The sequence below is a fragment of the Pan troglodytes genome, chromosome 3 (assembly GCF_028858775.2).
Source record: "Pan troglodytes isolate AG18354 chromosome 3, NHGRI_mPanTro3-v2.0_pri, whole genome shotgun sequence".
Lineage (NCBI taxonomy): Eukaryota > Metazoa > Chordata > Mammalia > Primates > Hominidae > Pan > Pan troglodytes.
In genome coordinates this window covers 10938623-10955909 of record NC_072401.2, presented here as the reverse complement: position 1 = coordinate 10955909, position 17287 = coordinate 10938623, and the positions used below count along the sequence as shown (strand labels likewise).

The following is a 17287-nucleotide window of genomic DNA, read 5'->3' as shown; positions in this document are numbered from 1 at the left end:
TCTCTACTAAAAACACAAAAAGTTAGCTGGGCGCCATGGCACATGCCTGTAATCCCAGCTACTTGGGAGGCTGAGGCAGGAGAATTGCTTGAATCTAGGAGGCGGAGGTTGCAGTGAGCCAAGATTGTGCCACTGCAATCCAGCCTGGGTGACACAGTGAGACTCCATCTCAAAAAAAAAAAAAAAAAAAGGAAAAATCATGTGACTAGTTGCACCTGTCTTGCTACCTACTACCTGTTAAAGTTACAATTTCATATGAAATGTCATCCATGTAGCAGATTATTAAAACAATTAATAGCAAATGTATTATTTTGGGACAATCTTAAAGAAAACAGGAATGAGACTAGGACAAAGAAATCATCTTCCCTCTGAAGACTAAAACTAGGAAAGATTTCCTTTTAGTGATGTGGATTTAACCAATTTTGTGAAAGAGTTCTGCATAAAAAGTTTTTTTGTGTGTGGTTGTTATTCACTTTTTGTTTTACCAAGCATGAAGGCAGAGAAAGAAAACTTTGTGCTTGGTTTAAAATTGGAAATGAAATACAGAAAATTCTTCTCTTCCTAAAGGCTTACAGTAATGGTCTATAAACTTCTTGGTGATTGCATTGCTCTCTCATGATGTTCCTGGCAAAGCTAGAAGGGAGGAGTTAATCGTAAGGCCTGGCATGTGCTAAGCACTCACTGTGTGTCACGCTTTCTTCTGAATGCTGTACTGCATATGCATCAATTCCATTCTCACAATGAATCTCAAAGTTAGGTCCTATCGTTACCATCACTGTTCATAGAATAACTGAGGCACAGAGAATGCAAGAAACTTGCTGACAGTCACACTGCTAGTGGTTGGGAGAGCCAGGCTTTGAACTCAGGCATTTAGGCTCCACAGGCCCTCTGGTTACAATTACACTGCTGTAGTAGAGATTAATCTCCCCATTGGACAATGGGGAAAGTACCTTACCTTAGCATCAGGTAGAAACTCATATTTATTGTATACGTAATATGGGTGGTGGTGTAGTCTGAATGTTTGTATTCCTCCAAAATGTATGTGTTGAAATCCTAAGCCCTAAGGTGATGGTGTTAGGAGGTGAGGACTTTGGAAAGTGATTTGGTCTTGAAGGTGGAGCCCTCACAGATGAGATTCGTTCCCTTGTAAAAGAGTGCATTGCTCTTTGGACCATGTGAGGACACAGCATTAAGGCAAGAAAATGGGCCTCTCCAGACCCTGAATCTGCCAGTGCCTCGATCTTGGACTCCCCAGACTCCAGAAAGTGAGACATACATTTCTGCTGTTTCTAAGCTGCCAGGTTTATAGTACTTTTTGTTGTTGTTTGTTTTTTGAGATGAAGTCTCTTCTGTCTCCCAGGCTGGAGTGCAGTGCCGCGATCACAGCTCACTGCAACCTCCGCCTCCCAGGTTCAAGCGATTCTCCTGCCTCAGCCTCCCAAGTAGCTGGGATTACAGGCACATGCCACCATGCTCGGCTAATTTTTTATATTTTTGGTAGAGAGGGGAATTTCACTATGTTGGCCAGGCTGGCCTCGAACTCCTGACCTTAAGTGTTCTGCCCACCTTGGCATCCCAAAGTGCTGGGATTACAGGCGTGAGCCACCACGCCTGGCCTAGTATTTTAACAGGCTGAACACACTAAGTCAGACTGACACATAGGTTATCTCATTGGAAACTGCTGCAGATCCAGTAAAGGTTTCAGAAGGACAAGGGACTTACAGATTGAACCAGGACTCTTTGGGTGTGAAAAGACAAACCCCAATTCAAATGAGCTCAGGCGGGAGAGAAGGAAATGTGTTGTAATGTAACCAGAAAGGACAGAAATGGACTCGATCCAGGGACTAGTTAACATCAAGACATTCCCACTCTACATTTCTTTCCCCACGTTTTTATCCCCAGCGTGGTGTCTGTTTGCTCTTCACACACCCCCTCCCCCCACCCCACATGATGGTGGGAAGGAGGAGATGACCCTGGAAGTCACAGGTTTATAGCGTTTTAATTGCTTTCTATTCAGTGCACCTCCAACAGAAAAGAACGTTCCCTCCCAACAGCCCCGAGGGAAGCCTCTGAGTGACCTGGTGAGGTTCTTAAGCCTCAGCTGACAATTTTCACAGCACATAGCTCTAAATGAAATTATTTGTTTGCATAGGAAATTATTTTCTGCCTGCTCCCAACAGAATGTCATCCCTGTGAGGTCCTAACTGGTCAATCTCATTCTCCATTGGCTATTCCTGAGGCCTTGCAACATTGCTGCACCTAGGATGCCCCGGACAGAGGAAGGAGTGGACAAAACCAAATCAGAGGCAGAGTAGCCCCCACACGGCTCCCTTTCTTCAGGCTGTGTCATCTCTACCCTGGTTTGTTGGAGCATCAGAGGTCACAAGCTATAGGCAAAGCTGAAAAATAAAAAGAAGTATCCAGAAAAGTGAGCCTTCATTCCTGGTCTCACCCTCCCTAGCCATGGGAGACTCTGAGTAAGGCGGTCCACTTCTCTGAGCTGAAATTCCCTTCGCTCTTTAGGGAAGATCATTCCCCCTGCCCTGTTCACCTCACAGGCTTGCTAAGGAGGATCTAAGTTGTCTTGAAACATGGGAGGCAGGTTGAGCAAGCTCTTCCTAATTATCTCCCAATATACTCCTTCAGGAACTTATCCAAACTCACCTGATCAGAATTACTGTGTATGCAGAATGGACATTGAAGGCTCAGAGAGGGAGAGGGTGAGAAGGGGGCTAAGGGATGAAAAACCACCTACTGGGTACATACAATGTATATTATCTGGGTGATGGGTACACTAAAGCCCAAACTTCACCATTATACAATTCATCCATGTAACCAAAAGCCACTTATACCTCTAAAGCTGTTGAAATTAAAAAAAAAAAAAATTACTATATATGCTCAAGTCTTCTCAATACCTGTCCTTATGCATGGTCCTGTACATTCTCTGCTTTTAATGTCTTTAAACCCTCCTGTCTACTTATCTGGAATGACCCATAACATAGCCCATTTCAAGTCTGTATCCTTGACAAAGCACTTCCCCATTTCCCTAAACCTGAAATAATCTTACTTTCCATTAAATTGTCATAACATTTTATCTGTGTATCTAGAAACACTGAAATCTGCAGCTACCTCATTATTTCACAAGAAGCTTAAGGAGGGCAGCTAAACTGGCTAAGCAGCCCCGTGGTTGTCCCTGTTCTTTCTATGTATACTAGAATTCCTTAGACTTCGTTACTGGAGGGCAAGCTCACTGCAGGCATTGCCCACCAATTTACTACATTCGAGCCTACATCTTCTATATTTTTGATGGTCAGAGCTAAGGTTGAGGTTTGGGAGGCAAATTCCAAGGCTTGATTGCTGTGTAATTAACCCATCTGAGTCCTTAGGATAGAAAGGTTGTGACAACAATAGAATGGAACTTGACCAGTGTGATCTGATTCCAGAGAGGGGAAACTCCCTGTGTAGGAAGTTTAAAGAGCTGCCATAGGGCTCACTTTTGGTTCTCTCAAGAATTTTTTTCTCTCTTGTTATCATTCTTATCACTCATCCTTCAAGCTTGCCATATTCTTTTTAAAAACTACTTCCGGTCAGGCATGGTGGCTCATGCCTGTAATCCCAGCACTTTGGGAGGCCGAGGCGGGTGGATCACCTGAGGTCAGGAGTTCGAGACCAGTCTGGCCAACATGGCGAAACCCTGTCTCTACTAAAAATACAAAAATTAGCTGGGCGTGGTGGCGCATGCTTGTAATCCCAGCTACTTGGGAGGCTGAGACAGGAGAATCACTTGAACGCGGGAGGCGGAGGTTGCAGTGAGCCGAGATTGTGGCACTGCATTCCAGCCTGGGTGACAGAGCAAAACAACGTCTCAGAAAAAAACAAACAAACCAAAAACCACTTCCTGAAACACCTTTACCATACAAACATTGTTAAATTGGTTCACCTCTTCCCCATGCAAAATGAAGCACCTTGGCTATACTTTAACCTACAGACACAAAAGATATTTTAAAAGTCATTAACTTTCTTTTCTGTGTTTCAGAAGTTTGATTCAGTAGAAGACATCATCGAACACTACAAGAATTTTCCCATTATACTAATTGATGGGAAAGATAAAACTGGGGTCCACAGGAAACAGTGTCACCTCACTCAGCCACTCCCTCTCACCAGACACCTCTTGCCTCTGTAGCCTGGTCTTTGTGTTATCTTTGGTTTACTGGATTCAGCGCTTCCATTGTTTTCATTGATTTCAAAAGTTTATTTTCTGTGCCTTCAAGGGACAATTTTTTTAACTTTGGAGAAAAGAAAAACACTCTATAACAGAGAGTGGAAAATCACTCACGGTTTTGAAAGTTCAAACCACAGAGAAAATATTTATAACATGCAAAAAATAAAAACATTCTAGTAACTGGCCACTGGAAAATAAATAAAAATTAAAACTAGGGTTTTAAAAGTATCTTCTAAAAAACAACAACAAAAAATACTATAAACATAGCCATTATGCTCATGATACAGGCGAGCAGCAAAGGGCACCAGAAGCTGTTGCTTAAATGTTTGCAGCCAGTGCAGGACAAGTCTATGGGAAATTCCCAAATCTGTGCTCTTTACAGGACACTGCGCTGCCTTTATGTCAGTTGTTGGGCCTTACACATCTACAATGTGTGGATGATTTCTTACACTAAAGATGCTGGGCTGGGTGCGGTGCCTCACGCCTGTAATCCCAGCACTTTGGGAGGCTGAGGTGGACAGATCATGAGGTCAGGAGATCAAGACCATCCTGGCTAACATGGTGAAACCCCATTTCTACTAAAAATACAAAAAATCAGCCGGGCGTGGTGGTGGGTGCCTGTAGTCCCAGCTACTCGGGAGGCTGAGGCAGGAGAATGGTGTGAACCCGGGAGGCGGAGCTTGCAGTGAGCTGAGATTGCGCCACTGCACTCCAGCCTGGGGACAGAGAGACTCCGTCTCAAAAAAAAAAAAAAAAAAAAAAAAAAAAGGGGTTGGGTTGGTGAATATTAGCTCTCTTTTATTGTAATCCTAGAAATTCAAGTATAGGGAAGAAATGTGGTATGGAAAACCAGCAATTGTGAATGTCACCTTGAAGACAGAAACTGAAAATCCTCTGACTAGGGTGTGAAACGGCCATGGGACCAGGCTCCAGCATCATCTGCTTCAAGTAGCTTTAAGTCAAATGGAATTAACACATTCATAGTACAGAGCTCAGATTATATCCTACACTAGCCTTCAGGCAAGCATATGTCTGAGGGAAACTAAAAATTGTATTAACAATTCCAATTATGGACTTCCATTCTAAGACAGAGAAAAACTGTCCTCAAATTAGTGCTAATTCTTGCAGTAACGTTGCACAGGCCATGATATTATTCCCTGTAGAGGTTAAGAGGATTTAATTTTATTATTGTTTTACAATAAAGATGAGGAAACAGAGGCTCGAAGTAGCTATTGATCTTACTCAATATGAGAAGAGAGCCCAGATTGTAATCTGCTTTGCCTGGCTCCATGCAAGCTCATCTTCCCAGGTACATTCTCTGCGCTGTGACATTTTACAATCAAGTTGAAAAGCTAATTTTAAAAAAAAGAGAGAGAGAGAGAGAAAGATAGAAACAATTTGAAAATACAGATTTACCACCTTAAAATAAATAAACTCTTCTAGTGGGAATAAGCTTTTTTAAAAAACATACTGTCTGTCGAAAATAACAGTATATCATGATGCCAAATGCTACCAAAGCTTACAAAGGAAATTCATAGAGTATTTATGTAATTGTAGCATTGATGCAGAAAGAAAACCAAAAATAATTAAAAGGCAATAGAAGCAGATGAAAACAATGTGCAGGATTATCTCTTTTGTAAGACAGCAGACAATGAGCTCTCTGGGAAAAGCTCTTAGCATCTACCCACTATCCAAATACCTGCTCAGGTGTTCTCCTTTCACAAGGTCAATGTGAAGTGATGCCTATAAGTTACATCAGGAGCATTTAATGAAGAAGCTATTTGTAAGGCTGGAACTTTTGAGACCCAGCTGAGCCTATCGTAGAGTATGCCTGCAGAGGATTACATAGAACCAAGAGACAAGAGTGTTCAAATTGGAGCTTGGATACGAAAGAACTCACTGGTCCGGTCAAAGCTAAAAGCTGTATGGTTGCTGGTCATTCTCTACTGGAATTCAACAAGCCAGGGACAGTGTGGAAACAAGGACTTTACAGAAGAGCTCCAGGCTCATATTAAGAAGGAATCTGACCCTCACCCTAAAAAGCTATTGGGAGATTACTGATACCTCCAACTCACTGATTCATTGAGGCCATGCCATTCAATGCTATGTTCTCAAGAAATATCTATGAGTCCTCTCAACCATTGCTGTTGATAAAATAGGTGAATGTCAGGTGGGGGTTAGCATTTGATAAGGTGTACGTTTGAAATAACATTTTATCATCTCTTGTTCACAAATACAATATATAATTCCAAGAAGAAAAAAGAAGTAGAAATTCAGCATCCTTAAGATGACAGCAAGAATGAGGGGAAAAGGAAGAAAAAAAAGAAATTAAGCATCTTGCAATTAAAAGCTTACAATATTTTAATGTATTTGAACACTTCTGTAAAAAATATAAAATGGAAAATACTGACATGGGCTGCTTCGGGTGATTGAGGTTTGAGGGACTGGGTGTCGGGTTTTCTAGAACTCAGACACCAGGACAAAGTTAGAAGTGCAAACACTGATTGGAGGTTAATGTTTGAGAAAGATAAAAGGGAGAAGAAACAGAAGTATGGGTATGGGGTGGGCTTTCAGGCTCCCACCTGTGAGAGGGAAGAGGGGAGGTGTGGGAGTGAGGAGAAAAAGCATGAGATTCAGACACAGCTCTGGGAGAGTCTTGGCCAGCTCATAGTGAGGCCCAAAGCAAAGTTTGCCCAGAGAGGAGACAGTGTTATGCTGGGCAGTAATGTCTGGGTCTTAGTGCCCCACCCTGTTAAGTCATTGTCTGGGGCTATCCTGGGAAAAAGAAAAACAAACAACAAAAGACCTGCAAATGCTGTGGCCAATCCAGAAGGCACAGCTGGACGCTGTCCACTAACTTGCTGGCCAGCAAGTTATTTCAATGGAGATTCAAGAGACCCACCTCTGGCCTGCCACAGCAACATCCTGAATTCACTGTTTTCAGTGTTGATTGTAGTAAGGACAATCACATTTACATTTTGCTTGTAATGGATGATTAAATAATAAGAGTATATAAATTCGATTGTATTTGTTTCTTACAACACTTCTGTAAAGAAGAGAGGGCAGCTATTTCTAATGCATTTTATAATTGAGGAAATTGTACCTCATTGGCCAAAATCTCACAGTGACATAGTTGCAACTGGAACCAAGGTCTCCATATGCAATTATCCTATTCATGGTCTACCTGCTTTTTTAGATCTGTAATTGAATATTCAATGATTTGGATTTGGCATGCCCAAATTCCAGTGTTTTAATCCCTTTTCAACCATTACCTCATGTTTAGTTTAAAAGTATCACTTGATATCTGGTTTCAATAGAGTAATAGAATTTTAGCTTTATCCAATTACAGCATTTATGCTTTCCAGATATTTTTTGGACTAAATAATTCTCATTCTGGATAAATGTGCATAGCCCTCATCATTAGTCATGTATTGTGTTAGCACCTTTGTGTACTGCATGTGTATTCATTACTAAGCACTATTGTAGATGTTGAAAATAGAGCAGTGAATAAGAGAGATAGATGACAAATAAATATACAAACAAATAAGATAATCTAAGTCAGTTTCCCATTACTGGATTGGATTTCTATTTTAACACTTATTTCTGAGTACTTGTGGGGTGATGCCAACATTAAATGTTTTGAGGAAGCTCCTTTGAGATGGCTTTGAAAAGTCCTGAGTGAGAAAATTTAAAATTTTCCCAAACTTATTTATGTGGGGTGTGCATGTGTGTGCCTGTGCCTGTGTGCGTGTGTGTGTGTGTGTTTTTAAGTAACCGCATCATGGCTGTAATCAGTTAAGTCTCCTGTTCTAATTACTACGGAGGAATCGAATGAACCCCATTGTCGAATGTAGCCAATTATGTATGTGTGTACACAAATACAAATTTTTATGAGATAGCCTATATTGTATAATATTAGCATTATATTTGTATATCTTTTTTATTCTGAGCAATATTTGTTCTAGCTAAGCACATTTACATTCATAATTTACAGCCTTACTAATTTAAATAAAAGTAAATATGTAATTGAATGTTATAATTTTCTCTGTCTCTGAGTATTGAAGAAAGAAATTCAAAACATAGTTTAATTTTGTTTCATGCCCTATTACCCCTAAAGCTCTTTTGAAATTATATTTAGGGCAAATTTAGGATAAAATTACTAGAACAATTATTGACATATGAGAATTATGCTAGACTTTGGAGATAAAGACGAAAAAGACACAATCCCTGTGATTGTGAGCTCAGAGCTTGGCCGGAAAGATACACATGTAATAACCATCTTAATATGTGTAAGTTAATATCTCATTGTGGTTTTGATTTGCTTTTCCCCAATGATTAGTGAAATTGAGCACCTTTTCATATGCCTGTTGGCCATGATCAAAAAACAAAAGATAACAAATGTTGGCAAGAATGTGGACCAATGGAAACCCTGTACATTGTTGGTGGGAATGCCAAATGGTGCAGCCACTATGGAAAACAGTACTGGGTTTCCTCAAAAAATTAAAAATGGAACTATTATATTCAACAATCCCACTTCTGTGTATGTATCCAAAATAAATGAAATCAGGATCTTGAAAAGATATCTGCACACCCATATTCATTGCAGCATTATTCACAATTATTCCAAGATATGGAAACAACCTAAATGTCCATCAAAAATGAATAAATGGGCCAGGGATGGTGGCTCACGTCTGTAATCCTAGCACTTTGGGAGGCCAAGGTGGGCAGATCACTTGAGGTCAGGAGTTCGAAACCAGCCTGGCCAACATGGTGAAACCCTGTCTCTACTAAAAATACAAAAAAAAAAAATCAGCTGGGCATGGTGGTGGGTGCTTGTAATCCCAGCTGCTCGGGAGGATGAGACAGGAGAATCCCTTGAGCTTGGGAGGTGGAGGTTGCAGTGAACTGAGATCATGCCACTGTACCCCAGCCTGGGCGACAGAGCAAGACACTGTCTCAAAAAAGAAAAAAAAAAGAATGAATCAATGAATGAAGAAAATATGTTATATACATACAACGGAGTATTATTCAGCCTCAATAAAGAAGGAAATCTTGGCATATGTGACAAGGTGGATGAATCTGGAGGACGTCATGCTAAGTGACATAGCCAGGCACAGAATGACAAATACTGCATGACTCCACTTATATGAGGCATCTGAAATAAACTCATAGGGACAGAGAATAGAATAGTTGTTGCCAGGAGCTGTGGGGAGAGGGAAATGGAGAGTTGTTGTTCAATGGGTATAAAGTTTCAGTTATACTAGGTGAATAAGTACTAGAGATCTGCTGCATAGCATTGTGCCTATGGTCAACGAAAATGTATTACCTACTTAAAATTTTTTTAAGAATGTAGATTTCATGTTAATCATGTTAAGTGTTCTTACCACAAAAAGGGAGATGGGGCAGCAGGAAATGTTTGGAGGTGATAGATATGTTTATTGCCTTGAGTGTGATGATGGTGTTATGGATGTATGTGTATCCCGAAACTCATTAAATTATATACATTAAATATGTCCAGTTTTTTAATATACCAATTATACCTCAATGAAGCTGTTTTATTTTTATTTTTATTTATTTATTTTTTGTGAGACTGAGTCTCGCTCTGTCACCCAGGCTAGAGTGCAGTGGCGTGATCTCGGCTCACTGCAAGCTCTGCATCCCGGCTTCACGTCATTCTCCTGCCTCAGGCTCCCGAGTAGCTGGGACTACAGGTGCCCGCCACCGTGCCCAGCTAATTTTTTTGTATTTTTAGTACAGACAGGGTTTCACCATGTTGGCCAGGATGGTCTCAATCTCTTGACCTCGTGATCCACCCGCCTTGGCCTCCCAAAGTGCTGGGATTACAGGCATGAGCCACCGTGCCCTGCCATTTTTTTTTAAAGCTCATCAGCTATCATTAGTATTAGTGTATTTTACATGTGGCCTAAGATGATTCTTCCAGTGTGGCCCAGGTAAGCCAAAAGATTGAACACTCTGCTTCAGGAGTACAGGCATGTTGCCCATTATTGGGTACTCCTGTTTTAGGGGCACTATTCTAGGCCATGGGGAATGAAGCAGTGACTACCTGTTTGAAGGGTAAGTGAATACAATAGAAGCAGCATCTGTAGAGAAAGGACAGATAATTTATTAAGTGGTTCTGGTTAAACTGGCTCACCATATAGAAAACATACAATTATGTCTCTACCTCAAATCATATAAAATATAGTTTACATGAATCAAATACTTAAGAGCAAAAAGCAACTATTAAATTGAGTCTTACATCTTTGTCTAATAATTTTTAAGACTTTGAGATAGGGAAAGAGTTCTTAAGACAAAAACTTAAATCATCAAGGGAAGGATTGATAGATTCATTACACCAAAATTTAAAATGTTTACAAAAGTTAGACAAAGTCAAAAGGCAATTAAACAACCTAATATGTATGAGCAAAGGCTGTAAACAAGTAATTCATACACACGCACAAAGCTGGAATGTCTTAACTTACCCACTCCTGTAAGTTAAGAAAATTAATAACAATTAAGAACAATTAAGAAAATTAATAGGCCGGGAGCAGTGGCTCACAATTGTAATCCCAGCACTTTGGGAGGCCAAGGCGGGCGGAACATGAGTTCAGGAGATCAAGACCAGCCTGGCCAACTTGGTGAAACCCCGTCTCTACTAAAAATACAAAAATTAGCCGGGCATGGCGGCACGTGCCTGTAGTCCCAGCTACTTGGGAGGCTGAGGCAGGAGAATTGCTTGATCCCTGGAGGTGGAGTCTGCAGTGAGCCGAGATCACGCCACTCCAGCCTGGGTGACAGAGCGAGACTCCATTAAAAAAAAAAAGAAAACAAAACAAAAGAAAAGAAAATTAATAAACAGCTAGCTAAAATAATCAAAAACTTAAGTAGAAGGACACATTACTAACAAAAAAGACAAAACAACAGATACTACAGACATTGAAGGGATATTAAAGAACTATCAGAAGTGCTTTTATTCCAGTGGAGTCGAAATAGATAACTTTACAGATGAAAATCAATACAAGAAGAAATAGAAAATTTGAATGGCCCTTCATTGTTAAAAGAAATGAGAAGCTTTCCCACGAAAAAGTCTCTAGACCAAAATGAATCCTAGCAAACCTTTTTAGAAACTAATACCGAGTCAGGTGAGAAGCAAGCAGAGCTGGTGTAGAGGCTTCTTCTCCCAGAGGGGCCTCAAGAGAGAAGGGTTAGCTATGGCATCCTTGATTAGAAAGATCACCCAGTCCTGTAAGTTAAGATATCCAGCTTTGCTATTGTGTTTCTATTACAGCTGGTCGGTGATGGAATTAACAGGGGATGCCAATAGCCACTGTTATAGAGCGAATCACATGGAGCCTAATGGAGTAGATGACATAGAGCCTAATGGAGCAGAGTGGGAGATGGGGTCTGGCTTCCCTGGTCCCTAAGCCCTCAGCACTAGACAACAGACCCACACAGAGGGAGATTTTAGCCTGAATGCCGAAACAGAGGCCTGAAGAGTGAGCAACCCCCATGAGAATGGCAAATGGGCTTCCTGGCTACCTATTTGTGATGGTTAATACTTAGTGTCAACTTGATTGGATTGAAGGATACAAAGTATTGATCCTGGGTGTGTCTGTGAGGGTGTGGCCAAAGGAGATTAACATTTGACTCAGTGGGCTGGGGAAGACAGGCCCGCCCTTAATTTGGGTGGGCACCATCTAATCCGTTGCCAGCGTGGCTAGAATATAAACAGGCAGAAAAATAGGAAAAGAGAGACTGACCTAGCCTCCCAGCCTACATCTTTCTCCCGTGCTGGATGCTTCCTGCCCTCAAACATCAGACTCCAAGTTCTTCAGTTTTGGAACTCGGACTGGCTCCCCTTGCTCCTCAGCCTGTAGACAGCCTATTGTAGGACCTTGTGATCATGTGAGTTAATACTTAATAAACTCCCCTTTATATATATATATATATATATATATATATATATATATATATTTGTGTGTGTGTGTATACATATTTATTCCATTAGTTCTGTCCCTCTAGAGAACTGGGACTAATACAGATTTTGGTACTGGCAGTCCATTAGATGAAAGTAAAATGAGCAAACGAACCCTAGAACATTCCTCAGTGCTTATTGGGAGGCCTGGCAAAGGATGATTACCCAGAAGACTCCCCAGCATTTCCAGGCTTCATGCGGTTCTGACAGCTACTTCTACAATAGCAGCCAGAGAAACGTTAATTAAAATAGCAACTACATAGCACTTTCACCCATCACACTGGGTGAAATTAAACATTGAGATAATGTCAAAAGCTGATGAGGATGTACAAAATAAAATTTTCATCTACTAGTTGGAACATCAATCGGTATAGCATTTTGGAAAGCAATTTAGCAGTATTTAGTAAAATACAAAATGTATGCACCCACTGTAATAAGGCTTCCAATTAAAACATAGCTAAATAAGAGGCCAAACAGAGTGGCTCACACCTGTAATCCCAGCACTTTGGGAGGCCAAGGCAAGCAGATCACTTGAGGTTAGGAGTTTAAGACCAGGCTGACCAATATGGTGAAATCCTATCTCTACTAAAAATACAAGAATTAGCTACACCTCCTGGGTTCAAGCAATTCTTGTGCCTCAGCCTCCTAAGTAGCGGGGACTACTGGTGTGAGCCATCACACCCAGCTAAGTTTAAGGGTAAATAGTGACTCCAATTTCCAAGCCTTTCCAAGTTTTCATAATGGGAATCAGCTTGTTTCTTATTAAACTTCCTTCTACTTCTTATTTACTACTTTAGCTTCCTCTATTTTGTTAACTCAGTTATCATTTGTCCATTTAATTTCCCCTCATCCAAAATTTTGTTGACATCTGTCTTCTTCTTCCATTTCCTTTATCCTACGTTCTTACCTTTTTTTTTTTTTTTTGAGACGGAGTTTTGATCTTGTTGCCCAGGCTGGAGTGCAGTGGCATGATTTCAGCTCACGGCAACCTCTGCTTCCCAGGTTCAAGCGATTCTCCTGCCTCAGTGCTCTTATCTTTTCAATTCCTTTATTGATTTTGCCACTGCACTCCAGCCTGGGCGACAGAGTGAGACTTTGTCTCAACAGCAACAACAAAATATAGCTAAATAAGGACATAATTTTGATCCCTGTAGAAACTCAATTATAATCAGGAAGTTCAAAAAGAACCAAACTGATTCTCATTATGAAAACTTTGAAAGGCTTGGAAATTGGAGTCACTATTTAACCTTAAAAACTGGTAAAGGGCCTGGGGCGAAACGAAGAGTTATTTATCAGCAGTCATTGTAAGAATCCATTATAATCAACACATCCCTCACCCAGGAACCAGAGGTTTACTTAGCCAGGATGTCATCCTTCCCCAACCCTGGCAGCCATCAAGACAATGCATCTCCAGGAAATATTTTGAAATAGGCATGTAAGATACAGTTGAAAGTGGGAAATGGGTGCTGTGCTGAAAAATGGAGTTTAAGTGAAAGTTTCATTACCAAAGTTTAGAACCCCAACCCCTTTTAAACATTTGATTCCAAGGAAGAACTGATAGAATTATAACCCTAAAACAAGAGAACACAGCAGTTCTGCTACAAATGCTGATCCTTCCTAAAGGACATCAAAGAATAGACTTCTTCATAAAAGAGCAGATTCCCACTGTCTCGTGCTGCAGTGGAGCTCATCCATGCACGTACAAGTTTCGATTCACATGTTCGTGCCTCACTCTTAAATGTGAACGCTGAGAAGCTTGAAGGAAAGCTTCTAATGGGAAAGACATGTTTGTTTGTTTGTTTTTTGTTTTTGAGACGGAGTCTTGCTCTGTTGCCCAGGCTGGAGTGCAGTGGTTCCATCTTGGCTCACTGCAACCTCTGCCTCCTGGGTTCAAGCGATTCTCCTGCCTCAGCCTCCCAAGTAGCTGGGATTACAGTCGCCTGCTACCACACTCGGCTAATTTTTGTACTTTTAGTAGAGACGGGGTTTCACCATGTTGGCCAGGCTAGTCTCGAACTACTGACCTCAGGTGATTCACCTGCCTCAGCCTCCCAAAGTGCTGGGATTGCAGGTGTGAGCCACAGTGCCTGGCCAAGACATGTTTTAAAATGCTACAAACCAGAAAAAAAAAAAAAAAAAAAAGGAAAACTCAAGGGAGAGAGATAATATGGGATGCTGAAAAAAAAAAAAAAAAACTACCAGGAGAAATATAGTTAATTTCATGGAGAGATAAGCCATTGAAACCACACAATATGAATAGAATACTATTTAAATAAATACATATTCAGAAGCAAAAACTGAGAGCACTGAAAGGGAAAACTAAGTATATTTGGAAATTTTAACACACAACTCACAGAAACTGATAAAGCAAGCAAATAAAAATGAATAAGGATATATAGAAAATTTTAACACCACTATCAACCAACTAGACTTAATTGTCATTTACAGACTAGTTCACAAAACAACACAAAACAAGTATAGATACACATTCTTTTCCTAGTCCACATAGAATATTCAAGAAGAGCCATCTCCTGGGGCCTAAAACATATCGCAATAAATGTTAAGGAACTGAAAAAATATAAAGGTTATATTCTGTGAGCCAAAATTATATATATATATATATGTTTTCTTTTTTTTTTTTTTAATGAGACAGAGTCTTGCTCTGTCACCCAGGCTGTAGTGCGGTGGTGCGATCTTGGCTCACTGCTATCTCTGCCTCCCAGGTGTTGAAGTGATTCTCAGCCTCCCAAGTAGCTGGGACTGCAGGTATGTGCCATCACGCCAGGCTAATTTTTTTGTATTTTATTAGAGATGGGGTTTTTCCATATTGCCCAGGCTGGTCTCAAACTCCTGGGCTTGGGCAATCCGCCTGCCTTGGCCTCCCAAAGTGCTAGGATTACAGGCATGAGCCACCATGCCTGGCCAATATATGCATTTAAAAAAATAATTAAATAAAAAATAATAACAATAAGATATTTAGAAAAATCTTCAAATATTTGAAAGTAACACATTTTTAATTACATGGTCAAAGAAGAAAGCAAAACAATTAATATTTCATAATGAATGATAATGAAATGCCATTTACCAAAATTTGAGGAATGCAGCTGCCCTTGAAATACAAAGACTCAGTGTAAGCATTTATGGCTTAAAAGTTGGTTCTTTAAAACAATTAAGAAAATTAAGAAACAGCTAGCTAAAATAATCAAAACATAAGAACACACTAACCAATAATAAAAAATAAAAGACAACACAACAGATACTACAGACATTGAAGGGATATTAAAGAAATATCAGAAGCACTTTTATTCCAGTGAAACTGACAAAGATAACTTTACAGATGAAGGTCAATACAAGAGGAAATAGAAAATCTGAATGGCCCTTCAACTTTAAGACAAATGAGAAGCTTTTTCACACACACACAAAAAAGCTCTGGACCAAAATGAATCCTATCAGACATTTTTAGAAAATAATATCAACTCAGGTGAGAAGCAAGCAGGGGTGGTGTGGTGGCTTCTTCTCCCAGAGAGGCCTCAAGAGAAGGGTTAGCTATGTCATCCTTGATTAAAAAGGTGATCAGGACTGCAAAAGCCCCCAGGGTCCTTGGGCCATATGGCCAAGGTGTGTTAGTTAACAGGACCATTTACATTTCAGGACAGCTAGTCATGGACTCTTCAAATGCACAGCTTGTGGCAGGAGAGGTAGCCAAAGCAGCTAAACAAGCTCTTACAAAAATGGGTGAAGTTCTGAAGACTGCAGGCTGTGACTTCACTAATGTGGTAAATAATTTTGCTGGTGGACATAAATGACTTCAGTACTGTCAGTGTAATTTACACACAGTACTTCAAGACTAATTTTCCAGGTAGAGCTGCTTACCAGGTTGTTACTTTGGCCAAAGGAGTCTGAATTGAAATGGAAGCAGCAGCTGTCCAGGGACCTCTCACAACAGCATGACTGTAATTGGACCCAGTGTTGTTTCGTCTGGAACGTTTAATCTTAATTTTTACAACTAATGTAACATCTTAATTAACATCTTAATTTTTACAATTGATGAAAGTGTAAGGTTTGACTAAAATGCCTGAAGTTATTACGGAAATACTATATAACAGGGACAGTTCAACATAAATTAGAGATTAGATCAAGAATCCAGTTACTGATATTATTAATGTATACCTATATTACCAAATGTAGGAAACAGATACTCATTACATAGTTATTCAAATAAATGTAAAGACAAATAAATGTTAAAGAAAGTAAGTTATTCCTGATACATAATAAAAAGCATACCTAATTCAAACTAATTTAACGATATGAAATACTTAGTTCTCATGTCAAATATATGATTCCGCTTTTACTTGAATAAAATTAAAGTATTTAATGGTAATGGTCAAAGAAAATAGAAAATGGAAAATAGACCAAAAATTCATACAGACAATACTTTTCTTTTCTTTCTTTCTTTTTTCTTTTTTTTTTTTTTTTTTTTTTGACAGAGTCTCACTTTGTCACCCAGCCTGGAATGCAGTGGCATGATCTCAGCTCACTGCAACCTCCGCCTCCCAGGTTCAAACGATTCTCCTGCCTCAGCCTCCCAAGTAGCTGGGATTATAGGCATGTACCAGCACACCCGGCTAATTTTTGTATTTTTAGTAGAGACGGGGTTTCACCATGTTGGCCAGGCTGGTCTCGAACTCCTGACCTCAAGTGATCTGCCTGCCCTGGCCTCCCAAAGTGCTGGGATTACAGGTGTGAGAAGGGTGGTTTGTTTAAGTAAACATTTCTAGAACAACAGCTTATCAAATGGGAGCAGCAGCGGGGGAGGTAGAGCTTTCCTTTTGACTATATAAAAATAATGTCCATGACAATTAAATGTTTAAATATAAAAATATAAAAAAAGGTAGAAGATCTAGGACAATGTTTATACGCCTCTGGCATTGGTGGCAGCGGTATGTGTGTTGGGGGGACTTCTTAAGCAAGACAGGAAACTCAAAAAAATGAAAGGAAATAAAGAAACATTTTACTATGCAAATATCTACAATTTGACAGGCGGCAGTACATGAAGTCAGAAGACAAAGAACGGGCTGCAAAAAATATTG

The 17287-nt window shown here is 40.1% G+C and overlaps 1 protein-coding gene, 1 long non-coding RNA gene and 1 pseudogene across 4 annotated transcripts in view; 2 read left to right on the top strand and 1 right to left on the bottom strand.

Moving 5' to 3' along the window:
* The window catches only part of CLNK (cytokine dependent hematopoietic cell linker), a 264742-nt gene extending 256484 nt beyond the window's left edge, over window positions 1-8258 (top strand). Inside the window, exon 19 of one of the 2 annotated variants that reach the window (XM_520687.9) lies at window positions 4037-8258. In XM_520687.9, the coding sequence (XP_520687.3) occupies window positions 4037-4183 (147 nt within the window). In that variant the 3' untranslated portion in view covers window positions 4184-8258. The remainder of the gene's footprint in view (window positions 1-4036) is intronic. The other variant, XM_009447358.4, reaches the window with a different exon arrangement.
* LOC104005982 (uncharacterized) overlaps window positions 1-17287 on the bottom strand; it is a 164319-nt gene that overhangs the window by 126384 nt on the left and 20648 nt on the right. The window lies entirely within an intron of this gene.
* LOC100613571 (2-iminobutanoate/2-iminopropanoate deaminase-like) lies at window positions 15728-16148 on the top strand (annotated as a pseudogene).